Source organism: Gymnoscopelus microlampas (assembly GCF_963454915.1).
Source record: "Gymnoscopelus microlampas genome assembly, chromosome: 11".
Taxonomy (NCBI): Eukaryota; Metazoa; Chordata; class Actinopteri; order Myctophiformes; family Myctophidae; genus Gymnoscopelus; species Gymnoscopelus microlampas.
Window position 1 is genome coordinate 10,263,795 of NC_139948.1, and position 22,824 is coordinate 10,286,618.

General features: G+C 39.8%; 3 protein-coding genes across 3 annotated transcripts in view; 1 reads left to right on the top strand and 2 right to left on the bottom strand.

The window, feature by feature from the left end:
* Positions 1 to 22,824, bottom strand: part of LOC311055707 (uncharacterized protein) — a 269,023-nt gene that overhangs the window by 233,074 nt on the left and 13,125 nt on the right. Inside the window, exons 10-11 of the mRNA XM_084071979.1 lie at positions 22,125 to 22,254; positions 15,385 to 16,822 (exon numbers count right to left, since the gene is read on the bottom strand). Coding sequence (XP_083928105.1) covers positions 15,387 to 16,822; positions 22,125 to 22,254 — 1,566 coding nt within the window. The 3' untranslated portion in view covers positions 15,385 to 15,386. The remainder of the gene's footprint in view (positions 1 to 15,384; positions 16,823 to 22,124; positions 22,255 to 22,824) is intronic.
* LOC311054564 (major vault protein-like) lies at positions 529 to 4,076 on the top strand (the record flags this gene model as incomplete). The annotated part of the gene is made up of 4 exons (XM_084070573.1): positions 529 to 677; positions 2,487 to 2,603; positions 3,515 to 3,641; positions 3,999 to 4,076. Exons 1-4 carry the CDS (start codon positions 583 to 585, stop codon positions 4,074 to 4,076), a joined length of 417 nt encoding a protein of 138 aa, XP_083926699.1. The 5' UTR covers positions 529 to 582.
* LOC311055706 (nuclear factor 7, ovary-like) lies at positions 9,820 to 11,478 on the bottom strand (the record flags this gene model as incomplete). The annotated part of the gene is made up of 1 exon (XM_084071978.1): positions 9,820 to 11,478. Exon 1 carries the CDS (start codon positions 11,209 to 11,211, stop codon positions 9,820 to 9,822), a length of 1,392 nt encoding a protein of 463 aa, XP_083928104.1. The 5' UTR covers positions 11,212 to 11,478.

The window sequence follows — 22,824 nt, forward strand, 5'->3', positions numbered from 1 at the left end:
AGTATATCTTGAACAATGCTTACACATCACCAACGATGTGCTAACACTAAGATGAGCTTTGTGTACTAATGTTGATGAGCTGAGCTGTTATTGGTCTGCTTTAGTGATGACAGAGATTTACAGACCCTGTCCTAGAAGGCTTGGCCCTGTCGGTAATATGGTGATAAGGTTGTTCTTGCAGTCATTGATTGACCTGTAACCACAACAGTCTCATGTCCACTTTCTGTCGCCATGTGACCATTCAATGCTTTTGGAAAAATAATCAATCAATCAATCAATTTATTCATAATTTATACTATATCAACAATTTGACCTGATGGTTCATCTGTTAATCAGGAGTTTAAATTATTTGTGCACACATTGTGCAACAAATATGTAGGATTCAGTATGTATTGAAGTGCTTTATAGGGGTGCTTCTAAATGGCATCTAAAGACCTTTTCCTATGCTTTTGGTTGCAGAACTCCAACCGTATCATCTGCTCTGCAGTGTTCGGCTTTGATGAGAAGCTGGCGGTGGCGGTGCGTCCCAGCCTGCGCTTCGGCCAGAACAACCTGGTCATCAGCAGTGTGGACATCTAGTCTATGGAGCCGGTGGACCAGAGGACACGAGACGCCCTCATGAAGAGTGTCCAGCTGGCCATCGAGATCACCACCAACTCCCAGGAGGCTGCCGCACGGTACCAAGCAAATATGCACGCACGCCACATGCACAGTAAAACTCGGTGTTCATTCTTTCAACTCCAAAGTGTGTCCACATTGAACCAAATAACTAATGATCTTACTGTACGTACACTCTTCGAAATGTTTCCCTAACAGTTGTTGGTTTCACTATTCAAATTCTTTACATCAGTGGTTCTCAACATGGGGTCCAGCCAGGAACGCCCAGGGCTTCCCGGGGGTCACCAAATAAATGATTGATAGTTAATCTTCACCATTATTACATGTACCCACAAATAAATACAACTAGATAACATACAAGACTGTCTGTTTTGATCTGAGCTTCACTGTTATCTCTATACCTACAATACATTGACAGTAAATGAATTCTGGACCAAATGACAGACCATATATTAGATCAAATCTTGTTTAACAATTAAAACATTGTAAGATTGTTGTCCGAGAGATTAAAAAAAAATCGGATTAAATTCTAGTAGGATGCATATCGTCTCTGTCGGGTGGAAACCTCATATGTCCATACTGTTACTTTTCAGGATTCAAATTCAAAAACAGCACAAGTAGCAGATCGACAAGCTCAAAACGCACCGCTTTGTGCCGTGTTTCGAGCTTGCGGACCTGCTACTTTTGATGCTTTTGTGTGACTGACACAAAAAGTTAAAATATTGAGATAAGAGGTTTCTGCCCGACAGCAACAATATAATGGGTCCATTATGACTGTCAAACACTTAAAGGGACTACACCATGAATTAAAAAAAATATAATAATATTCAATATCATATTGTTTTTGTCCCTCACTGAGCCTAAATCAAGCCTCAGATATACTCATTCCAACTAACTTCTCTCTGGCTTATAAAGCACTTTCACCTGCAATACCACATTGTCCTGTTTGGCACGGGGCGCTATTGAGCCAGTTTGTATGCATGTTATCCCCTGGTTCTGTGTGGAAAAAGTAAAAAAATAAATAAAAAAAATAATAAGAAAAATATATACCGGTATATATTTTTTAAAGATTTTATTTTATTTTTATTTTTTTTGTTGGAACTGAAAAACGTGAGGAATTGTTCCCTGACGTGATGTAGGCACAGGGACCAAATCAGTTTGGCCTGTTTTTAGACCAATTTACAGAAAACCCCAGATTTGCTGTGAAAGCCTGAGTGTTCAAACTGGGGTATTTTTGGGGATAGAAGAGAGGTAGGGGAGACCAAAAACACACAAAAAAGAAGAAAAAGTTAAAATTCATGGTGTAGTCCCTTTAAGTATTGTCACATTAAGAAAATGTTGGAATATTGTGCAATCAACCATTTTGTAACAAATGGCGGATGTGTTATTTTGGAGCCGTGGTCTTTTAGCAGACTCCGCCCCCTTTGGTTACTTTCATGTTAAAACTAGGTCAGAGCACTGGGACACTAGATCACATACAGTACTAACAGCCCCCACCCTTCAAAGACGAAAATGGTGCATGAATTTGATCATGTAACATTTGATAATACAACAGAGAAGAAAATGCAAATCTAAATAATTAGGCTGCAGCTTCTCTCTCTCTCTCTCCCTCTCCCCCTCTCTCTCTCTCTCTCTCTCTCTCGCTCTGATCTCCCCTCAGTGTTGCGGTATTATTAAAAAGACGTTTAGGAAGCAGACATGCCACAGATAATGACCGAAAAACTTTGATAAAGATCACAACTTGAGTTCAGAGGACACACAGTGTGGATATTGTTAATCAGGAGGAGTTACTCACAATGTATAGGCTTAATGAAGATGCCAGTCTTTAGTGTTATTAAAAATGAAAATAAGTGCGTGTGTGTGTGCAGTCACGAGGCAGAGCGTCTGGAGCAGGAGGCACGAGGTAAACTGGAGAGTCAGAAGATCACAGACCAGGCCCAGGCAGAGAGAGCCAGGAAGGAACTGCTGGAGCTGGAGGCTCTCAGGTGAACACAAGCTCACATGTTGTTTTAAAGATCATTAGTACCTACCTGTTAACCTCTAATAACATCTCATCACACACCCTGTACACATGGTGTGAATTGAATATCATTCTTGTGCTAATAAACTTACAGTATATTGCTTAATAAGCTGCTGTTAGCTGGCACATAACTGTACAACACTTTGCTTATACACAGCAGTTCCACTACAAGTTGTAGGCTATATTAAGTAATGTTTCTGTAACTTGTAGTTACGAAGCACTGTTAACATCTGCTGCTGCTGCTGTGGCTAAAATGTATACTTTCTTTTGGGGTGGGGGGGGGGGGGTTAAAAGAGTAGCTATTTATTAAATTATTCAAATAAAAAGGCATACAAATTGTGAGTTTAGTTCACTAATAGTTCATGCTGAGTGATTGATAACAAATGTGGCCACTGCTATCCACTTGATGAAGCTGTCATTTGTTTTTATAGCCTACTCCTTAACATTCACATTGTTTTCAGTCCCAACTGTAATGCTTTAACTGTTGTTATTGGCTATGTGTATGCATCTACTTTAAAAAGGCATGAATGAATTTTATTTTTCAATTTTTGCTGGCAAAGTAACCTGTAAGTTACAGCAAATGGAGAATGTCAATGAATTACATTATTGATTTCATTTCTCAAGCAGGCATAATGGAGTTACGGAAGTATGACTCTCCATGCTGTGTGTGTGTGTGTGTGTGTGTGTGTGTGTGTGTGTGTGTGTGTGTGTGTGTGTGTGTGTGTGTGTGTGTGTGTGTGTGTGTGTGTGTGTGTGTGTGTGTGTGTGTGTGTGTGTGTGTGTGTGTGTGTGTGTGTGTGTGTGTGTGTGTGTGTGTGTGTGTGTGTGTGCGTGCGTGCGTGCGTGCGTGCGTGCGTGCGTGCGCGTGTTTTCCAGTGCGGCGGTGGAGAGCACAGGTGCTGCCAAGGCTGAAGCTCAGTCCAGAGCGGAGGCAGCTCGTATCCAGGGAGAAGCAGCTGTTAATGAGGCTAAACTGAAGGCAGAGGCCCAGACGATTGAGGCTGTACGTACCACTGTCTGTGTGTGTGTGTGAGAGAGAGAGAGCAATTGTAACTATGAGGGTGTTTATTTTTCAGGAAATGAAAAAAACTAAATATAACATTTTCAAGAAAATAAGAAAATCCTTTATTTTTAAAACAAAGCAATACTGCCTCAACAAAGTTGGTATTATGACTTTATACATTGTCAGATACTTGCATGTGTCATTATATTATCACCACTTTACCTAAATCCTGCTCAAGTGGAGTTAGGAGGTTTTGTCCATCATTTATAAGAACAACTGACAATGGATCTCCAAGCTTACAATGCATCACACCGCGTGAATGAATGCCTAGATGCTTCATGACACTTATATACGTAGGTCTACAATAATAAGCAGGACTTTAAATATTACAATAACTTCTACAAAGAGAGGTTCACAGAGTTGCAGTTTCAGTAGAACTAGCGAGAGACATGCTACTGTATATGAACTCATTTCTGGTCACATTGCTGTCCTCAGAAAACACCACATAGATTTTAGAAATAGAATTAATTGTTTTCAGAACATTAGCATCCGTGCTAAGTTTGATAAGCACGGGAGAAAAAACCCTGCCTTGTCAAAGTTTGTTTTCTTCCGCTCTGAGTCTGCAGCAGCTCTGTGTGCCACACAGGGGCGAGGGGGTGGAGTTAGCTGGTTTGGTCGACAGTTTGAGTATCCAATGGAGTTAGGAGGTTTTGTCAGAAGCGCTTTTTAATACTTTTCATTGGTTCAATATTTGTTTAACCAACACACAGACATAAAGGGTGTTCAATAGAGTTGATTTATGAAAAAAATTGAGTTAGCTGGTTTCTGCCCGACAGCGACGATATACAAGAACATCATTTCCATTGCAGAGACAGACAGACAGACAGACAGACAGACAGACGGGAACATCAGTTAAAAGAGCAGTGCTTGGCAGCCACTGCTTGAGAAAGCAGGAAATCAATATGACTTTGAAATAAGGATGTGACCTTAAAGTGAGATAGATCACCGATCACCACTCATGCATAGAATTGAAAGGAACATTCATTGTGATTTTATTATACAATATAAATACAATAGGCGATCTACAAGCTCACAATATGTCCCATTGCCACTGTTGTGTGATTATAAAAACATTTATTACAATATTTTCACATTAATTTGTTGATTGTTCAATTAATCAAATTGATAATTGATAAAATAATCGCAATAATCAATTTGCTAATTGCTGCCACCAATATCACATGAGAGGGAGTGTTGCACTGTGTATCACACTAGAGGTTGTGTATTGTATATCATTGCAGTTATGCAGAAACTTTGTGTATCCATATTATTTCAACATTTTATGTTTTTTCTTAATTAACGAGTGTCGCACAAAAGTAGTGAAAATAGCAGATCTGCAAGCTTGACGCGTTGTAAGCTTGTAGATCGGGTATTTTCACTATTGTTAAATATTTTAGAAATAATTAAAAAAGACATACAAGATTTCCACCCGACGATATCAGTATAAGGCTGTGAATGAGTCGTAGGCACACTGCCAAAGATACATCACAGCCTTGCTGACTGCTGATATGCAGTCCAACAACATGACCTTCAATGTGATATAGCTTTTCTTTTTTCTACAAACATGTATTAGTTAACAGATTTGTGTGTGTGTGTGTGTGTGTGTGTGTGTGTGTGTGTGTGTGTAACAAACATTTTCATTACTGCAGGCTAGCTACTCTGTTTCATGTACATGTGTCTGTGTTTTTGTGCAACCAGTAAAATAAGAGTCTGTTGATGGACACTTTGATGGTATACTGTTATACTGGTATACCGCTCAGAAACCTCTCATCTCCATATTCTAACTTTTTATGTTTTTCTGTAAATGAACGCCCTACTTCATCATACTACAGTGTCACACAAAAGCATGAAAATTAGCAGATCCACAAGCTCCACGCCGTGTTTCGACCTTGTAGATCTTCTACTTGTGCTATTTTTGAATTTTGGACATTTCCACCCGACAGAGACGATATGTGATTCTGATGAGTCAACCTCAACGCTAACATCACAGCTGTATTAAGCTAAGATGGATAACGTTACTGTAATTAACGTTTATTGGAACACCAGGACCAGAGTGATGCATACAGTTAAAAGTCTCAGTGCTGTTATAATCTAGTCAGCACTCATGTCAAGTAAATGACTTGGTTGGAACTGTTGTATAATGAGGCAATTTGATATCAAACTCTTTTTATGTTTTTGTATTTAATTGCATTTGTTTTGAACAATATCGTTTTTTTGTATGGCACATTTAAAAACAACAGAAGTTGACCCAAAGTGCTTTCCATTCAAAATAACATCATATAGGCTAGACCTTATAAAATACAACATAGTAAAATAAACAAAAATAAAACAAATGTGTCATAGAAATACAGCATAATTAAAATAACATAAAAAGCAATACAATTTAAACACAAAAGTTGAAATATATTCAATGGTCAAAGTAGAACATAAGTTAGTTGCCCTCAGACTGAGCTAAAAGCAATGGCGAAGGGGTGAGTTTTTAGGGTGGATTTAAACTTTACAGTGGTGGAGCTGGACTTAATGTGCAATGGAAGATTGTTCCAGAGTGTGGGGGCAATAACAGAAAAGGCCCGGTGACATTTAGTTTTAAGGCTTGTTTGGGGAACTGCAAGGAGCTTTTAGGAAGATGACCCAAGTAAACTGGGGGCAAGAGGTGTAGTAACCAGATCAGAAATGTAAACACATCTCTATTTATTTCTCTGCTTGTTTAAATACACACATACACACATATAATCGTGTGTGTGTGTGTGTGTGTGTGTGTGTGTGTGTGTGTGTGTGTGCGTGCGTGCATACTGGGCCCTGATTGGTCACTCACGTCTTCTGGAGCAGGAAATGGATTCTCTATGGAGCGGTGCCAGACCCAAATCGCAGAGTGCAATTTTTTTTTGCACTCGCAGATTCGTCTGGTCCCAGGCTAAGCTGCAGCGTCTTGGCAAGGCTCGGGAACAGGAGCTGAACTACAAGAAGGAATTTAACAATCTGGAGGTGGACAAACAGGAGAAACTGGCCCAGATTGAGAGCCAGCGTTTCAAACAGATGGTGGACAGTCTGGGCAGCGAAACCATTAAGGATATGGCCCGGGCTGGGCCTGAGATGCAGGTACAGATTGACACAATGGCTTTGTTTTTTGGTTTTCACATGAATTTATTTATTCTGTTACATTTACACATATAATTCTTATAAGTAGTCTAACACAGTATAACCTATCGATACACACAATCTAAATAATCCCACCAAAAATACAACATTGGCTTTGTTTACCTGGCCACAAACACACTGATTACTGAGAAGAATCAGGTTAGGACTGTTATAGAATTGCCCAGTTGACAAGGTTAGACCTTGTAGTTACCTTCCAATCTCAACATAACTTTATATCCATCCTTATCTCCCCCACACCTCTTTATTATCTCTCCCTCCCCCTCTCCCCCTCCCTCCCTCCATCCCTCCTCCAGGTCAAACTTCTTCAGTGTTTGGGGCTGAAGTCAACGTTGATCACAGACGGCTCTTCGCCTATGAACTTGTTCACCACCGCCAATGGCCTCCTGGGGGCGCTGCCCACCCAGGGTCAGTGAGGAATGAATGAGTCAACTCATCTTCCTCTTCACTTCTCTTCAGGAGATTGTGTGGCTGCCTGTGTTTAGATTCTATTGCACCTTATATCCATTTTCTTCCTGATTTCGTTGAAAGGATGCAAGAAGGTGTTTAATTTTTTAACCAGTCTGTTCCAGCCTTGTTCACTTTAACCATGTGATTCATGTGGGCTTTTTGACTCTTCTCTTTGCCTCTTATTTCTCTTTAATGTTTGAGATGGTTCTATACTGTATACAGTACTTATGTTTTCTACAGCAGTCAATTGCTTCTTGTTCAAGGTACTGTAGGTAGGTTCAACTCTATTGTATGTTTCAAATGGCAATGTTTGAATAAGATTGTATTCTGCAACACCTTGACGTTTTTGTTTTGATTTAATGAATACAAGAAAATTGCATTTTGTATGAACTGGGCTGTTTTAGACATGTTGTTCCTTCCTATTGTGATACAATAATACTGTTCAAAGAGCATGACCAATGAGGCAATTAGCTTATTTAATGTGACGATTAATTGCCTTACTGGAAATGGATTATTATCAGGTTGTCAACAACACATGGTAGCTAAATTAAATATATGGCATCAAATTAAGATTCATGTAAGATCTAGTGATGTCAGCACATATAGCATTATGAAGGCTTCTGTACTTTTGAAACCAGGCGGATATTTGACATAAGTACATTTAAGCATTTCTAAATGGGGTTTAAAGGGCAAGACCACTTTGGTAGAGGTTTGGGTTGTGTATTTACCTTGCCATGATGTAACTCCAAAGGTGGACAAGAAATCAAAAATACTTGCTCCATTGATTAGAAATTGATAATTCAAAATATGCTCCTCATTGACTTACATTTTACGGTAAAACAGCTCTCAAAGTCACTCTTTTAGCACCTAAACAAACGCAAACAAAGTTGATTCAGACAATATAGAACATCACCAAACCCAGTACTGTTTTTTTTAATATAAAAATGTTAACTTCCTGTTGATTTTGCTATTTTTATTAAGAAGAAAACCTGGACTGGATTTGCAGATCCGGATCCGGATCTTCAAATAGTAAAATCAGCAGGAAGTTAACATTTTTATTAAAAAATGCAAAAACAAACAGTACTGGGTTTGGTGATGTTCTACATTGTCTGAATCAGCTTTGTTCGTGTTTGTTTACGTGCTAAAAGAGTGACTTTGAGAGCTGTTTTACCGTACAATGTAAGTCAATGAGGAGCACATTTCGAATTATCAATTTCTAATCAATGGAGCAATTATTTTTGATTTCTTGTCCACCTTTGGAGTTACATCATGGCAAGGTAACTACACAACCCAAACCTCTACCAAAGTGGTCTTACCCTTTAATTTAACTGATTGCTAAGCTGTGGGGTTGCAGTTGCAACGTAATTTCAGACAAATATCCCATGAAAGTAAAGGTTCAAACAGACATAACTACATCCTTGTTTTCTTTTTTTTAGGAACTTTTATTGATTAAAGAATAATATTCTGATATGTAAAGCTGTTAAAGGACTGTAATATAGATAATTAAATACTATAGGTTATAAAGGTGTAAAGTATTTGAGTGAATTTGAACACAAAGCAAACACATTGATTATTGTATGAACTTTATCCTTGGTAGAACAGACACACCATCTAATATTCCAGTCATGATGACATAATAAAGGTTTCGAGTTAAAAGCAATAAAATTATATTTCAAAAGGGTCATGTGACAGTATAAACAAACCTTTAGACCCACAATACCTCCAGAAGTCTACATCCCAGAAACACACTGGGCATGTACATTGAGATTTACAGTACCAAGTAACCCGTTTTAATATTTTATGTTATTGTATTATCAGTGAGTCAAGTAATAGCACACTTGAATTTCTCTGGGTTCATAGTCTATTCATAGTTCATAGTCATATTTAACATACTGACCTCTGATGTGGCACACTGGTTGGTAACATATTTACTGGTTGGTGAATAGTCACAGATTGGACCATATTGTCACCTGTTTGATTCCAGTCGGAGTCATGTGTTGCATGTCTTTCTACCCTCAGCTTCCTGTCTACACACTAAGTAAAACAATAATAAAAAAACAAACAAATAATTAAATGTTCCATAAAATAGTTTTAGATCAATCCAAAATGGTGATTCTATTTCGTATGCAACCTGTGTAGAAGTGCAACAGTATCAGATTAGTCTGATACATTTCAATGTAAAGTAATCAGACTCCACAAAATGAGTTATACCCCCAATTTTATAATAATAACCATTAAAATAATTCAAATAATCATGTTAATATTGTTAGAATTACTATTATTGAGATATTCAGAATCAGAATCAGTTTTATTTGTCACATCACAGGTTTACAGGTGTAAAGCTGTGGGTGAAATGATCTTATATAAGACAGGTAGAGTGAGAACAAAGGGAAAGAGACAGAACCAGGATGAATAGAACAAATAAAGATACATACATATACAGATAGCGTAAATGGAAGCACATGATATTTGAAACATTAGCCAGGTGAAAAAAAGTAGCAGCAGTGTGTAACTACGTGGTTACATTGACTTTCCCTGCTAGCATCTTCAGAGGGACAGTATGACCAGTGTTAATGTATGGAAAGAGTGTGTCAGTGAAAGTGTGTGTGAAGGTGTGTATGTGTGTGTTAGTATCATGATCACAGAATGACAGCTTTCCTTCATTCCAGTCCAGTTGAACTCTGATCCTCTGGGGATTCTGCTTCACTGAGAGACCACTGATTGACCCTGATGAGGATTCTGCTGTGAATTTACCTTCATCTAACCATATGCTCCACATCTGGCCCCATCTTTTTCCCTTCCTCTGAAAAGACTCTGCTAACACACCCAGTGACCAGTCTGTACTGTGTCCAACCTCAACATCCCAACTGTGAGTACCTGAGTTAAACCCCTCAGAACCCAGGACATACTCAAACCTGTCAAACCTCTCTGGGTTGTCAGGAAGGTGCTGTCTCTCTCCACGTCTCACACTGGTCAGATCATCAGACAGAATGTATACTGGATGGGCAGTGTTGGGGTCCAGAATGACAGGAGTGTAGGAGACAATGTCCTTCATCTTATCCCAGACTCTGAAGGTCAGGTTGTCCAGGTGTTTGGCCTCGTCTATCAGTGCTCCTGAGACCGGCTGTGGGTCCTGCCATGTGAACTGGACTCTTTCCATTGTGGTCTTGTAGTTCTGCAGGAATGAGATGTGTCCGGCTCTCAGATCCTCCTCTATGGCTCTGATTGTTTCTGAAAGGGTTAATATGTCTCTGTTCAGACCCTCAATCTTCTCCTTCATCATCAGACTCTTCTGCTGCTCTTCCTCCCTCAGTGCTTTGATCCTGGTCTCCTCTTCCTCTTGTAGAAACTGATGAAGCTTCTTAAACTGTTCCTTCATCTTCATCTCTGAGTGCCGGGTCTGGAACTTAATGTGTTCTGCTGTTTGATCATAGTTTGATTTAACTTTTTTAAAGATTTCCAGTTTCTCATGTAAAGGCTTCAGTGATGTCTGGACTTCCTCCTTGTGATCCAGTGCAGCTTCATCAATGGGTCTGAAACTGTGGTTGGTGTGTGTTTTAGAATCTCGACACACAACACACACTGGCTCTTGACATCCCAGACAGAAGAGTTTGAGTTTCTCAGCATGCAGACTGCAGAGAACCTCAGACTCTGTTGAAGATCTCTGATGTCTCTGTTGTATGAAGGCCTCACACAGGTTCTTCAGAGCCAAGTTTCTGGGTGGATCCACTGAATGTCTCTCCTTACAAACTGGACATTCCTTAATTACCTTCTGTCTCCACCATTCTTGCAGGCACGCTTTACAGAAGCTGTGGCTACATGACAGGACAACAGGGTCTTTAAAGATGTCACAACACACAGGACAGGAATAATCATCGTCTGAGCGAGACGACCTGCAAGCCATTTTGTCTCTTAGTGAAGCTACAAACCCTCTGCTCAAGACAGGAAATCAGCCAGTCAGTCGTGGTAACACGTACCGCGGTAACACGAGGTAGAATGTTCCCTGAAGTTTACTTTCACTTTGAATCCTGTTTCTTGTTAAAGTCCATTCAGCTGACAGAGTCAGCAGTAGGTTCCAGTGGTCTGAGTCAGTATTCCCTCCTGTAGCTGTGGAAAGACTGTCTGTCCTGAGTGTCCTCCCTCACTGGAAGTTGTGAGTTTGATCTGAATGTGAATCTTATCGTCTGTCTCTCTGTGTGTTTCGTCAGTGAGGAGTGTAAGTTTCTGTTTCCTGCTTTCTGTCAGTTGAGTCTGGTAAGGGGTGGAGCTCTGACACTACACAGACTTGTTGCAAAGTTCACTCACACACACACACACACACACACACACACACACACATGCACGTACGCACTCGTGCGCGCACACACACGCACAAAGTCAGGAGAGTTTATTAGTTATTATATTCAGTACAACACTTTCTATATACTACCTGTCATTTGGAGCAGTTCGTAGTTCATGCTTCTGCAATGTGTCAGGACGAGCAGATAAGGACATCTGTATACTTGCCAAAAAAAAAAAGCTTGGTTACAACACGTACCAAAAATTCAAAGCCCAACATGTGTGATATTTTGACAAATTAGTCAGTAATAAATGCATCCATCCATCCATGAGTACGTTTTTAAAGCTTTAAGCTCCTAGCTCTACTATGCACTTCTGACCTGCTAGTCCCTCTCTCTGCCACTAGTAAGTCATGCACCCAACAGGTCCTTCTCACTCAGTTGCTGCCCTCAAACTTTGGAATGCTCTTCCACCACACATGAAGTCCAGCCCCACTATTGATTTTTTTTAAATCAACCTAAAGACAGCTTTTTTCCATCGCTTTTAGCTCAGTCTGAGGGCGATTTATTGTCTAGGTTTTTATAATGACCACTGTATGTAATTAACTCTGTATTCTGTTTTAATCTATCTGTATGCTTTTGCTAATGTGGTCATTTTAGTATTTTGGATGGTTATGTATTTTATTTTTTTGTAACGTAATCTGATCTTGTGTCAGGATCTGTGTCCTTGTATCGTATTTTGTAGTATCGCTCCTATTGTTTCCTGTTCTCCTTGTACTTTTATTGTGTAGTTATGTTCCTATTGTTTCTTGTCTACCCTAGTGTTTGCTACCTGTCTTGTCTCACCTCCCCGTGATTACTTGTTTCTCCACTTGTGTCCTGTTAGTCTCCCAGCCAATCCCTGTGTTGATTGTATTTATGTTTCACCTGTGTCTTGTTAGTCTGTGTCCATTTAAACCGCCCTGTGTTCAATGTACTTTTGTCAGATTATAGTTCATGTCAGTGTCCTGTTGTATGTCCTGCTTTAATGTCAGTTTGTATGCTGAGTTTATTAATGAATCTTCATTGAACCTTCTCTGCCTGCCTGGTTCTGCACTTGGGTCCAAAACGTGTCTCATATCGTGACATCTTGATGTTGTTCTTGATTGGAAAGCACTTTGTACCAACTCCTGTTGTTTTTAAATATTCTTTACAAAAAAGGTGACTTGATTTGACAAGCTTGGAGTGGTTTCATAGGGAGATTGTGACATTTGTCCCACAAGCTAAAATCAAGGTTAATCATACGACTATGTAGGTAAAGGTAAAACCTGTTTGATCTTAAAAAGATCCCTGGCTAATGAGCCTTATGCGTTAATACATTATAATTGACCTATACAACTAAAATGAATTTGTCGTTCACTCAATAGGGGTCGCAAGTTGATGATATCATTTGTCCATGTGTGGTCCAGCCCTATATGGACCACACATGGACATGCTAATACCATGTGCTAATAATAAAAAAAAACGTAATACTTCCTAATGTTAATATGAGCATCAAAGCAATATTTTAAATACTTTTTATTGGCACATCCATTACATAGGGCTGGACCACACATGGACAAATGACATCAACAACTTGCGACGGGAGTTGTCCTTATTGAGTGAAAGATGAACTATTTCTAAAATAAATACAATATTTAAGGGATCCTGGTGGATCTTATCGTTTGGCTTTTGGCTTGTGTTTGTGTGTGTGTGCTCCACTTTGACTCAAATGAGTCTGGCAAGGGGCGGGGCGGGGCTTTGACACACCACAGAAATGTTACCAATTCTCTCACACACACACACACACACACACACACACACACACACACACACACACACACACACACACACACACACACACACGATTGTTTTTAGAGTGTTTGTAGAAGCGCAGGAATATTATTTTGTTTCCTTATTTTCTCTGCAAACAGCAATAAATCAAGTGTTATATGTTGCATTTTTCAGCAGGCAATGTCAATAATTGCAATGCAATGTTTTTTTTGTTGTATGTATGTATTTGTTTTTAGTTTTTGTTTATTGCAGATTCAGAACCATTATCACATGGTGACACCCATTAAACTATGTTTACTGCAAAGAAACTGGCGCAGACAGTGCAGTTGCACTGGGGCCTGTGGGGTCCATGGATGGGCCATCCTATAATATGTTGATTGGTGAAAATATGCCTGTGTTCAAAGAATAACTCAAAATAAACTTGGCAAAAGGCAAACCCATCTCTGATGGTTTTAATTTGTTTTGGCAAAATTGTCAGGTGCAATCTATGACAAAATATGCGTATTCTACATGAACTATAAATAATCTATTAAAAACTGTTCAATTAAATGAATAATGTCTTATTTTCTTTTATATGTTTCTCTGTCATAGGCCTATGCAATGATGTCTGGGTAATGTTGTCCAATGTAAACTCTCATGTGAGACTATACCTAGGTGGGAAAAATACCATATGAATGTCAAAGGTCCCAGAAATCTGACAAGCTGATCAGTGAGAACAATCTTGCCTTTAAAAAAAAAAGAAAAAAGCATTTTGTCATATGAAATATGGTATAAAACTGCCACGCAGCTGGCTTAGCTATTCTCCAAAACTGGATTATGTGTATAGGCTACATGTGAGCCATTTTGGCTATTTAAATTTAGAGACTGTGGTTCATGTTGTTCATGTGGTTCATATGGATTTTGCATAACGCAACAAGACTTCTTATGGGTTAGGTAGACAACTAAGTTCCCAATAACAGCTACAGTATATAAAAACCTAACTTGGTTGCTTAGTTGACTTGTTGATTGGTTGACTCATAATGTCAGAGATTAATTGCCTTCCTGGAAAATGATTATTATCAGGTTGTCTACATAGTAAATGAGATTATATGACATCAAAATAAGATACAGGTCTACTGATGTCAGCACTACCATCTACAGCATTATGAAGGTTTCTGTAGTTATGAAATGAGGCGAATATTTGACCCAATAAACAAATTAAGTAAATTTTAACATTTATTTGACATCATTCCTTAATTTACAAATGTATTTTCAAATATACAATTTCATTAGAACTCAGAGCGATATAGATCATCAGTCATATTGCTAAATTATTTCATGTCGTACTAATATTCAAAAAGATAGTTGATGAATAGTTACTGGTTGGTGCACAGTAGGTTATGTCTCCAGTTTGATTCCAGTAGGAGTCATGTTTTTGCATGTCTTTCTACCCTCAGCTTCTTGTCACTCTACACACTAAATAAAATAATAATGAACACAAATTCTATTTTCTAAAATAGAATTCTAAATTCTATTTTATAAGAAAACTGTGTAGAAGTACAGGAGTAAAAGTATCAAAATGAGTCTGATAAATATGAATATTTAATATCTAGTAAAGTATCCAGACTCTTCAAAATAATTCATACATTAAACCCCAAATATTATAATTATATTACCTCTAACATCATTAAAATAATCATGTTATTATTGTTAAAATGACTATTACTGATATTATTACACATAACATTATAATAGACAGTGGGCACTGTCTGATCAATAGCTTTATAAATATTGATTATTAGACCTAAGATCCATAACATGATAAATCATCATCTAGATATATTGATGACATCACAGATCAGACTGTTGCTTTAAGAGACACTTGTTCATGTTGAATGTCCTCGACCACATCACAATCATGTAGATTCTAAAATTAACTGGGCTCCTTTTCAGAAAAAAAAAAGTTTGTCATCATCATCATCACCGTCATCATCATCATCATCACCCACGTCTAACTGCATACTTCAAGAGTTACACTGACTTTCCCTGGTAGAATCTTCAGACTATGAGGAGTGTTAAAGTGTGGAAAGAGTGTGTCAGTAAAAGTGTGTGTGAAGGTGTGTATGTGTGTGTCAGTATCAGGATCAGAGAATGACAGCTTTCCTTCATTCCAGTCCAGCTGGACTCTGATCCTCTGGAGGCTCTGCTTCACTGAGAGATCAGCGATTGACCCTGGCGAGGAGCGTGCTGAATATTTACATTTATATAACCTTATTCTCCAGTATTGACCCCCTCCGTGTCCCTTCCTCTGGTAAGACCCTGTCAACACGCCTACTGTCCACTCTGGATTGTCTCCAACCTCAACATCCCAGGTGTGAGTCCCTGAGTTAAAGCCCTCAGAACCCAGGACACGGGTGATGCAGTCAAACCTCTCTGGGTTGTCAGGAAGCTGCTGTCTCTCTCCACGTCTCACACTGGTCAGATCTTCAGACAGAGTCTTTTCTGGATGGGCAGTATTGGGGTCCAGAATGACAGGAGTGTAGGAGACAATGTCCTTCATCTTGTTCCAGACTCTGAAGGTCAGGTTCTTCAGGTGTTTGGCCTCGTCTATCAGTGTTCCTGAGACTGGCTGTGGGTCCTGCAGTGTGAACTGGAGTCTTTCCATTGTGGTCTTGTAGTTCTGCAGTAATGCGATGTGTTCAGCTCTCAGCTCCTCCTCTACGGCTCTGATTTTGCCTGAAAGGGTTGATATGTCTCTGTTCAGACCCTCAATCTTCTCCTTCATCACCTGAGTCTTCTGCTGCTCTTCCTCCCTCAGTACTTTAATCCTGGCCTCCTCTTCCGCTTGTAAAAACTGATGAAGCTTCTTAAACTGCTCCTTCATCTGCATCTCTGTGTTCCTGGTCTGGAACAAAATGTATTTTGCTGTTTGATCATAGTTTGTTTTAAATGAATTAAGGACCTTCAGTTTCTTCTGTAAAGGCTTCAGTGATTTCTGGACTATCTCCTTGTGATCCAGTGCAGCTTCATCGATGGGTCTGAAACTGTGGCTGATGTGTTGTTTAGAATCTCGACACACAAGACACACTGGCTGTTGACATTCCAGACAGAAGAGTTTGAGTTTCTCAGCATGCAGACTGCAGAGAACCTCAGACCCTGTTGCAGCTCTCTGCTGTATGAAGGCCTCACACACGTTCTTCAGAGCCAGATTTCTGGGTGGATCCGTTGAATGTCTCTCCTTACAAAGTGGACATTCCTTTATTTCCTTCTCTCTCCACCATTCCTGCAGACATGCTTTACAGAAGCTGTGGCTACATGACAGGACAACAGGATCTTTAAAGATGTCCCGACACACAGGACAGGAATAATCCTCTTCTGGGTGAGACGATGTAGAAGCCATTTTGTGTCTGAGTGAAGCTACAAACACTCTGTTCAAGCCAGGAAATCAGTCCTCACACTCCCTCTTCTAGAATGTTCCCTGAAGTTTACTTTCACTGTGAATCCTGGTTCTAGTTAAAGTCCATTCAGCTGACAGAGTCAGCAGCAGGTTCCAGTGGCCTGGGTCAGTATTCCCTCCTGTAGCTGTGGAAAGACAGCCTGTCCTCCCTCACTGGAAGTTGTGTGTTTGGTCCGAAGATGAATCGTATTCACTGTGTGTGCCGCCAGTGGGTAGTGCTGGTTTCTGTCAGGCGAGTCTGGCAAGGGGTGGAGCTTTCAGATGACAGACTTGTTATACACATACACACGCACGCACGCACGCACGCACGCAGGCAGGCAGGCAGGCAGGCAGGCAGGCAGGCAGGCAGGCAGGCAGGCAGGCAGGCACGCACGCACGCACGCACGCACACACACACACACACACACACACACACACACACACCTGAATCTAATATACATTGGTTGCAGGGGCAGACTTAAGGATCTGGAGGGCCCAGGTAGTATGAGGCCCCCGGCTGCGGCTCAGTTTCACTGAACCCACCCGCAAGCGGGGGCCTCCAAAGATTTTTTTTAACAGAGTATAATTTCCTGTATTCTGGAGCATTTTGGGAGTTAATATACTTCTATCAGGCTTTACTAACATATCCATTAAAAAGCTAAAAGAAAAGTAGGCTTACAGAAATTGATTTGATGACTGCAGAAATTAAAGAGCCATGTTTAATAATAACCACTACTTAAAAGTGACTATTGTTGTAAGCCATGTCTGAAAGACATGGCTTTCAGATCAGCCTTTCAACCAGCCCTGCTTCCCTTAACCCTGTCCCCCTTATGGCATATCCCAGCCCAGGGCAGGTGATAGGGGTCTCCATGTCTGCCTTTTAGGCCCATTAAACGATGGTCAAATAAGTGCTCTTTCCTATTAATTCTTCTAACAGGAGAGAGTATAGCACAGCGGGGCTCATAAACCTTGCTTATAAGCTTACAATAATGACGAATGAATCAAATCACTTTACTGCATAGTGATGTGTGTGTAAAGCTTGTATTGCTAAAATGACACCTCTTGGGGACAGGATGTTACTGCATTACATACACACGAAAGTTACTGGACGTGCATTGGGTCATGATAGGGTCTTGTATGACACAGGAGATGGCGACAGGACTGGTCACTCAGAAGTGGCAAACAGGATGAAGAAATAGATGAGAATCTAATCTGAATCTAATCTGTCATTTGGTTGTGTTATATCGGAGAACTCTGCTAAAGTGTGATATTAATTATCTGAACTCATTTTACTATGATGTACTCCGATTTTGACAAAAGGGTTATAATTGTGAATTATTGTTGAATTCATTCATTTTAATACTTTTTTATACTTTAAGACTATGAGTTAGTCCTTCCTTAACACATTGACTGCCTAGATCGAGTTAGCAAAAAAATACATTAAAAAAATATATATATTTTTTTTAAACTTTTTTTTATTTTTATTTGACCCAAAGACCAATGAGATATGAATTTTCGAAGATCTTTTCTCTCATCCACTTCCTTGTTAACTTAAAACTTTAAAATTTTGTATCTCGGCTCCTGAGTACTTTTTTTTTTTCCTTGAAAAATCTCTGGCATGAATAACAATAGGCAGTGAAAATAATTCAGGCAGTCAATGTGTTAATATAACGTTTTTGACCCTGAAGAAATAAGCAAGAATGTGATTATATTATTTTGGTTTATTTCAATGTTTTATGACCATATTGTATTATGTATAATTATTTGTTTGAATTGTACTCAGCTTGAGAGATGTAATATATGGGGCTGTTTGTGCAGCAGTGACAGTGGAGCAAGGAGGAAACAGAAGTTGATTAAATGACGAAATTCTGTAGGAAAGTAGGCCTACATAGCAGGTGTATCCTGTACTTTGGGCTGGTGAAAGCAGATTACCACACACACAGGCACAAGCGTTTACATAGATTGCTTAGGGTGTGGGGCATGACGCTGCTGCAATACACACAGGCACACGCACACACATAGATTAGGTGTGGCAGGAATGCTGTGATAAAAGTATGTGGCCGTTTCAAACCCACAGGGGGGTCAAGAAAGAGCTATCTTGACTGTAATGAAGCAGAGAAGCAGATCTAATGCTGGACACAATGAAAATTATGATTATTTGATAAATGTATTGATCAGGCTGAAGTATGAAAAGTATGAAACTAAAAGATATGTGTACAACATGTGATTGTGATAATGAGATGGGGGAGATGTGATCTGATGCTTATATGAGTGATGTAATTAATTGTTTATTGTAATAGAAATGTGGAATTAATCATGACTGATTGTTTTATGTTAACAAAGGACATCTGCATTTCAGTTTGGTTCAAACATTACCCTTTTAAAGTGATGATGGGAGAACTAGCCTAAGGGTAATGGGGTCAGCCGCCAATATTTGATAAACAACAATTGAGGAACCAATGGCAAAAAATGCATTTTGGACATATGAAATGAATATATGTAATGTTGTAATTTACAGCAGAGTAAGAGTATAAATAGTCTGAGAGTCCCATAAGCAATTCAGACTCCCAGGTCTCAGCTATTACACATGCATCTGGCTATGACAGGACAGGACTGCACAGGGACGGCATGTGTTTGTTACTTTTAACCTGTCTGGTTGTACAGTAGTGGCACAAAATGCATTTCTCTTTCAGCCCTATATTAACATATGGATTGGACGGAATGCATTGATACAAAGACTGAATGCACTACCACATCGTCAGGTGAATGGCCCATTCACCTGTGATGAGTCAGACTTTGAAAGAGCATAAATAACCTGTTCACCTGGAGCAAAGTAGAAACAACTGCAGTGTCTAAACAAACCCTCATTTCTTTTGAATAGTGACCATCACACACTGACATGAGCTGTTTGTTGAGACCAATGTCTCTTGTTGGCTAGCATTAGTTATGGAAATGGTAAAAAGGTGTTCCTTCTGTTTGAACAAGACAGGGACTCTCAAGCACATCCCGAGCAGCTGCTCCAAGGCACTGGGTGAGACGTGCTGTCACTGGACACACGACCAGGTCCTCAAGTCTATCACTGAGGCATTCACTGAGACATTCAGCAAGGAGATCAAATCAAAACAAAGGACTTTTATTGTCTCCGCCAGGCCGAAAGGCATGGCGAGAGTATGTATGTTTTGCACCCTGTCTGTCTGTCCGTCCGTCCGTCCGTCCGTCCGTCCGTGTGTGTGTGTGTGTGTGTGTGTGTGTGTGTCCGTCCGTGTGTGTCCATCTGTGAACAGGTAATCTCTGGCACCGTTGGCTTGATCTCAGCGAAACTGCGCACACACACTCCCTGGATGCCAATTCAGAACCTTTGCCCCAAATTTTTCACATGGGCCTGTTATAGCCCCACCAGGAGGCCGCTTTTTGCAAAACACATTTTTTGACAGTACTCCTACAGATTTTGCCCAAACGTCACGCGAATCGGTAAACAGTATCTCTATAGTCATTACACAAAACGGGTCTTTCAGATTTTTCATATTCCATCCTGATTGGCTAAAAATGGCTTCCAAAGTTTGCAGGAGTGCTCCGTTTTGAACAAAATGCCTCAAATCATAAACACAGCTTGCAACTTCCGTGAAATTTTGCACGCACATTCCCACTATGCCGAGGAAGAAATGCCACTTGAACATTTTCAAATCAGCTTCATGGTGGCGCTATAACATGCCGATTACTGTTTTTACCCATAACTGCACCGATCTGTGTAAAACTTTGTATGTGCACTCCCTAGAGGTCAGGGAAAAACCTTTGCCCTGCATTTTTCACATCTGCCTTTTATAGCGCCACCAGGAGGCCGACTTAAATAAAACACATTTTTTGATATTACTCCTTCACATTTTATCCAAATTTCACGCAAATCGGTAGACATGATCTCTATAGTCATGTGATCAAGACATTGACATCTAAAGTTTGCAGGAGTGGCCTGTTTTGAACAAAATGTTGCAAATCATGAACCCAGTGTCCGATTGCGGTGAAACTTCGCACGCACATTTGCACCACGTTGACAAACAAATGCCACCATTTCTACATTGCCCTATAATAGCGCCACCAGGAGGCCAACTTATATAAAACTATTTTTTTTATATTACTCCTTCAGATTCTATCCAAACGCAAATTGGTACACATGATCTCTATAGTCAACTGATCAAGACTGATTTTTCACATTCCAGCCTGATTGGCGAATTCCGAACATTGCTGCCCCACACTATCCTACCTGACCTGGCGGAGACCTGTGCTCCGAGGAGCACTTTTTCTAGTTAACATTTGTGAGACAATGTAATCTGTCTATCCGAAGGTCCTGTACTACTGTCATACTGTACATGACATTTAAGATGTAACCCTATACCCAGGAAGTGTGACAGAGTGACACAGAAAGGTTTTGTCTCTCAGTGAATTTGATGAAGCTATTACTTTATGATTAGATTAACCTTTAGTCCCACGATACCTCCAGAAGTCTACATCCCAAGTAACCCATTTTAGTATTTCATTATGGTGTTATTGTATTATCAGTGAGTCAAGTGACTGCAACGTTCATAGTCTACTTCACCCCTTGTAGTTTCATAAACTGTAATGTTTAACATACTGACCTCTGATAACCATCATATAAAATGTGATACTTCATAATGTCATACATGTGGAACAAATATTTGTTATTTGATGCAACTGAACTCGAATCGTACAAAAGATGTGTGCTAGACATTTATTTGACTGACATAATTCCTTAATTTAAACATGTCATTTCAAATCTTTAATTTCATTATAACTCAGAGCAAAATAGATCAGTCATAGTGCTGATAATGTTATGTTGTAAGACTATTTCAAAAGATAGTTGATGAATAGTTACAGGCTGGTGAACAGTCACAGAGTGAACCATGGTTACAATGTCTCCAGTTTGATTCCAGTAGGAGTCATGTGTTGCATGTCTGTCTAGTGATACCCTCAGTTTCTTGTCTCTCTAGTACTACACACTAAATGAAAAAACAATGAACAAAAAAAAAAAAAAATATGTATGAATTTATTCAGTAAAAGTATTTTGAGATAATCAAAAATTGTGATTCTATTTTATAAGAAAACTGTGTAGAAGTACAGGAGTAAAAAATATATTAGTCTGATAAATGTTATAGTAAAGTATAATAATAATACATTTTATTTATTACAAACTACATTTTTGGAAATCACAAAGTGCTACAGGGTTAAATCAAAAGGCAAGTACAACAAAAGCATCAGATTGTGGGGCTCTCAAGTGGTCGGGAAGGGCATTCCACAGACGTGGGGCAGTGGAGCAGAAAGCCCGGTCGCCCATGGTGCGGAGATTGGTCTTGGGGGCCTTGAGAAGGTTGACGTACGAGCGAAGGGTTCGAGTGGAGGGTTTCAGCGATTGAGAGATCAGCGATTGACCCTGGCGAGGAGTGTGCTGAATATTTACATTTATATAAGCTTATTCTCCAGTATTGACCCCTTCTGTCTCCCTTCCTCTGGTAAGACACTGCTAATACCCAGTGACCAGTCTTCTGTATTGTCTCCCACCTCAACATCCTAGCTGTGAGTCCCTTAGTTAAAGTCCTCCGAAGTTTAAGGGTGGATCCTGTGATTGTCTCTTCTTGCAAACTGGACATTCCTTTATTTGCTTTTCTCTCCACCATTTCTGCACACAGACTCTACAGAATATGTGGGGACATGACAGAATAACAGAATCTGTACAGTTGTTATGACACACAGGACAGAATAAGGAAGGAGGTGCTGAGGGAGGTGGGCTGAGAGGTGGCCCGCGAGATGGTCTGCCAGATGGAGATTGACCCATTTTGTCACTCACTCACTCACGCACGCACGCACGCGCGCACACACACACACACACACACACACACACACACACACACACACACACACACACACACACACACACACACACACACACACACACACACACACACACACACACACACACACGTACATTTAATATAGACAGGGA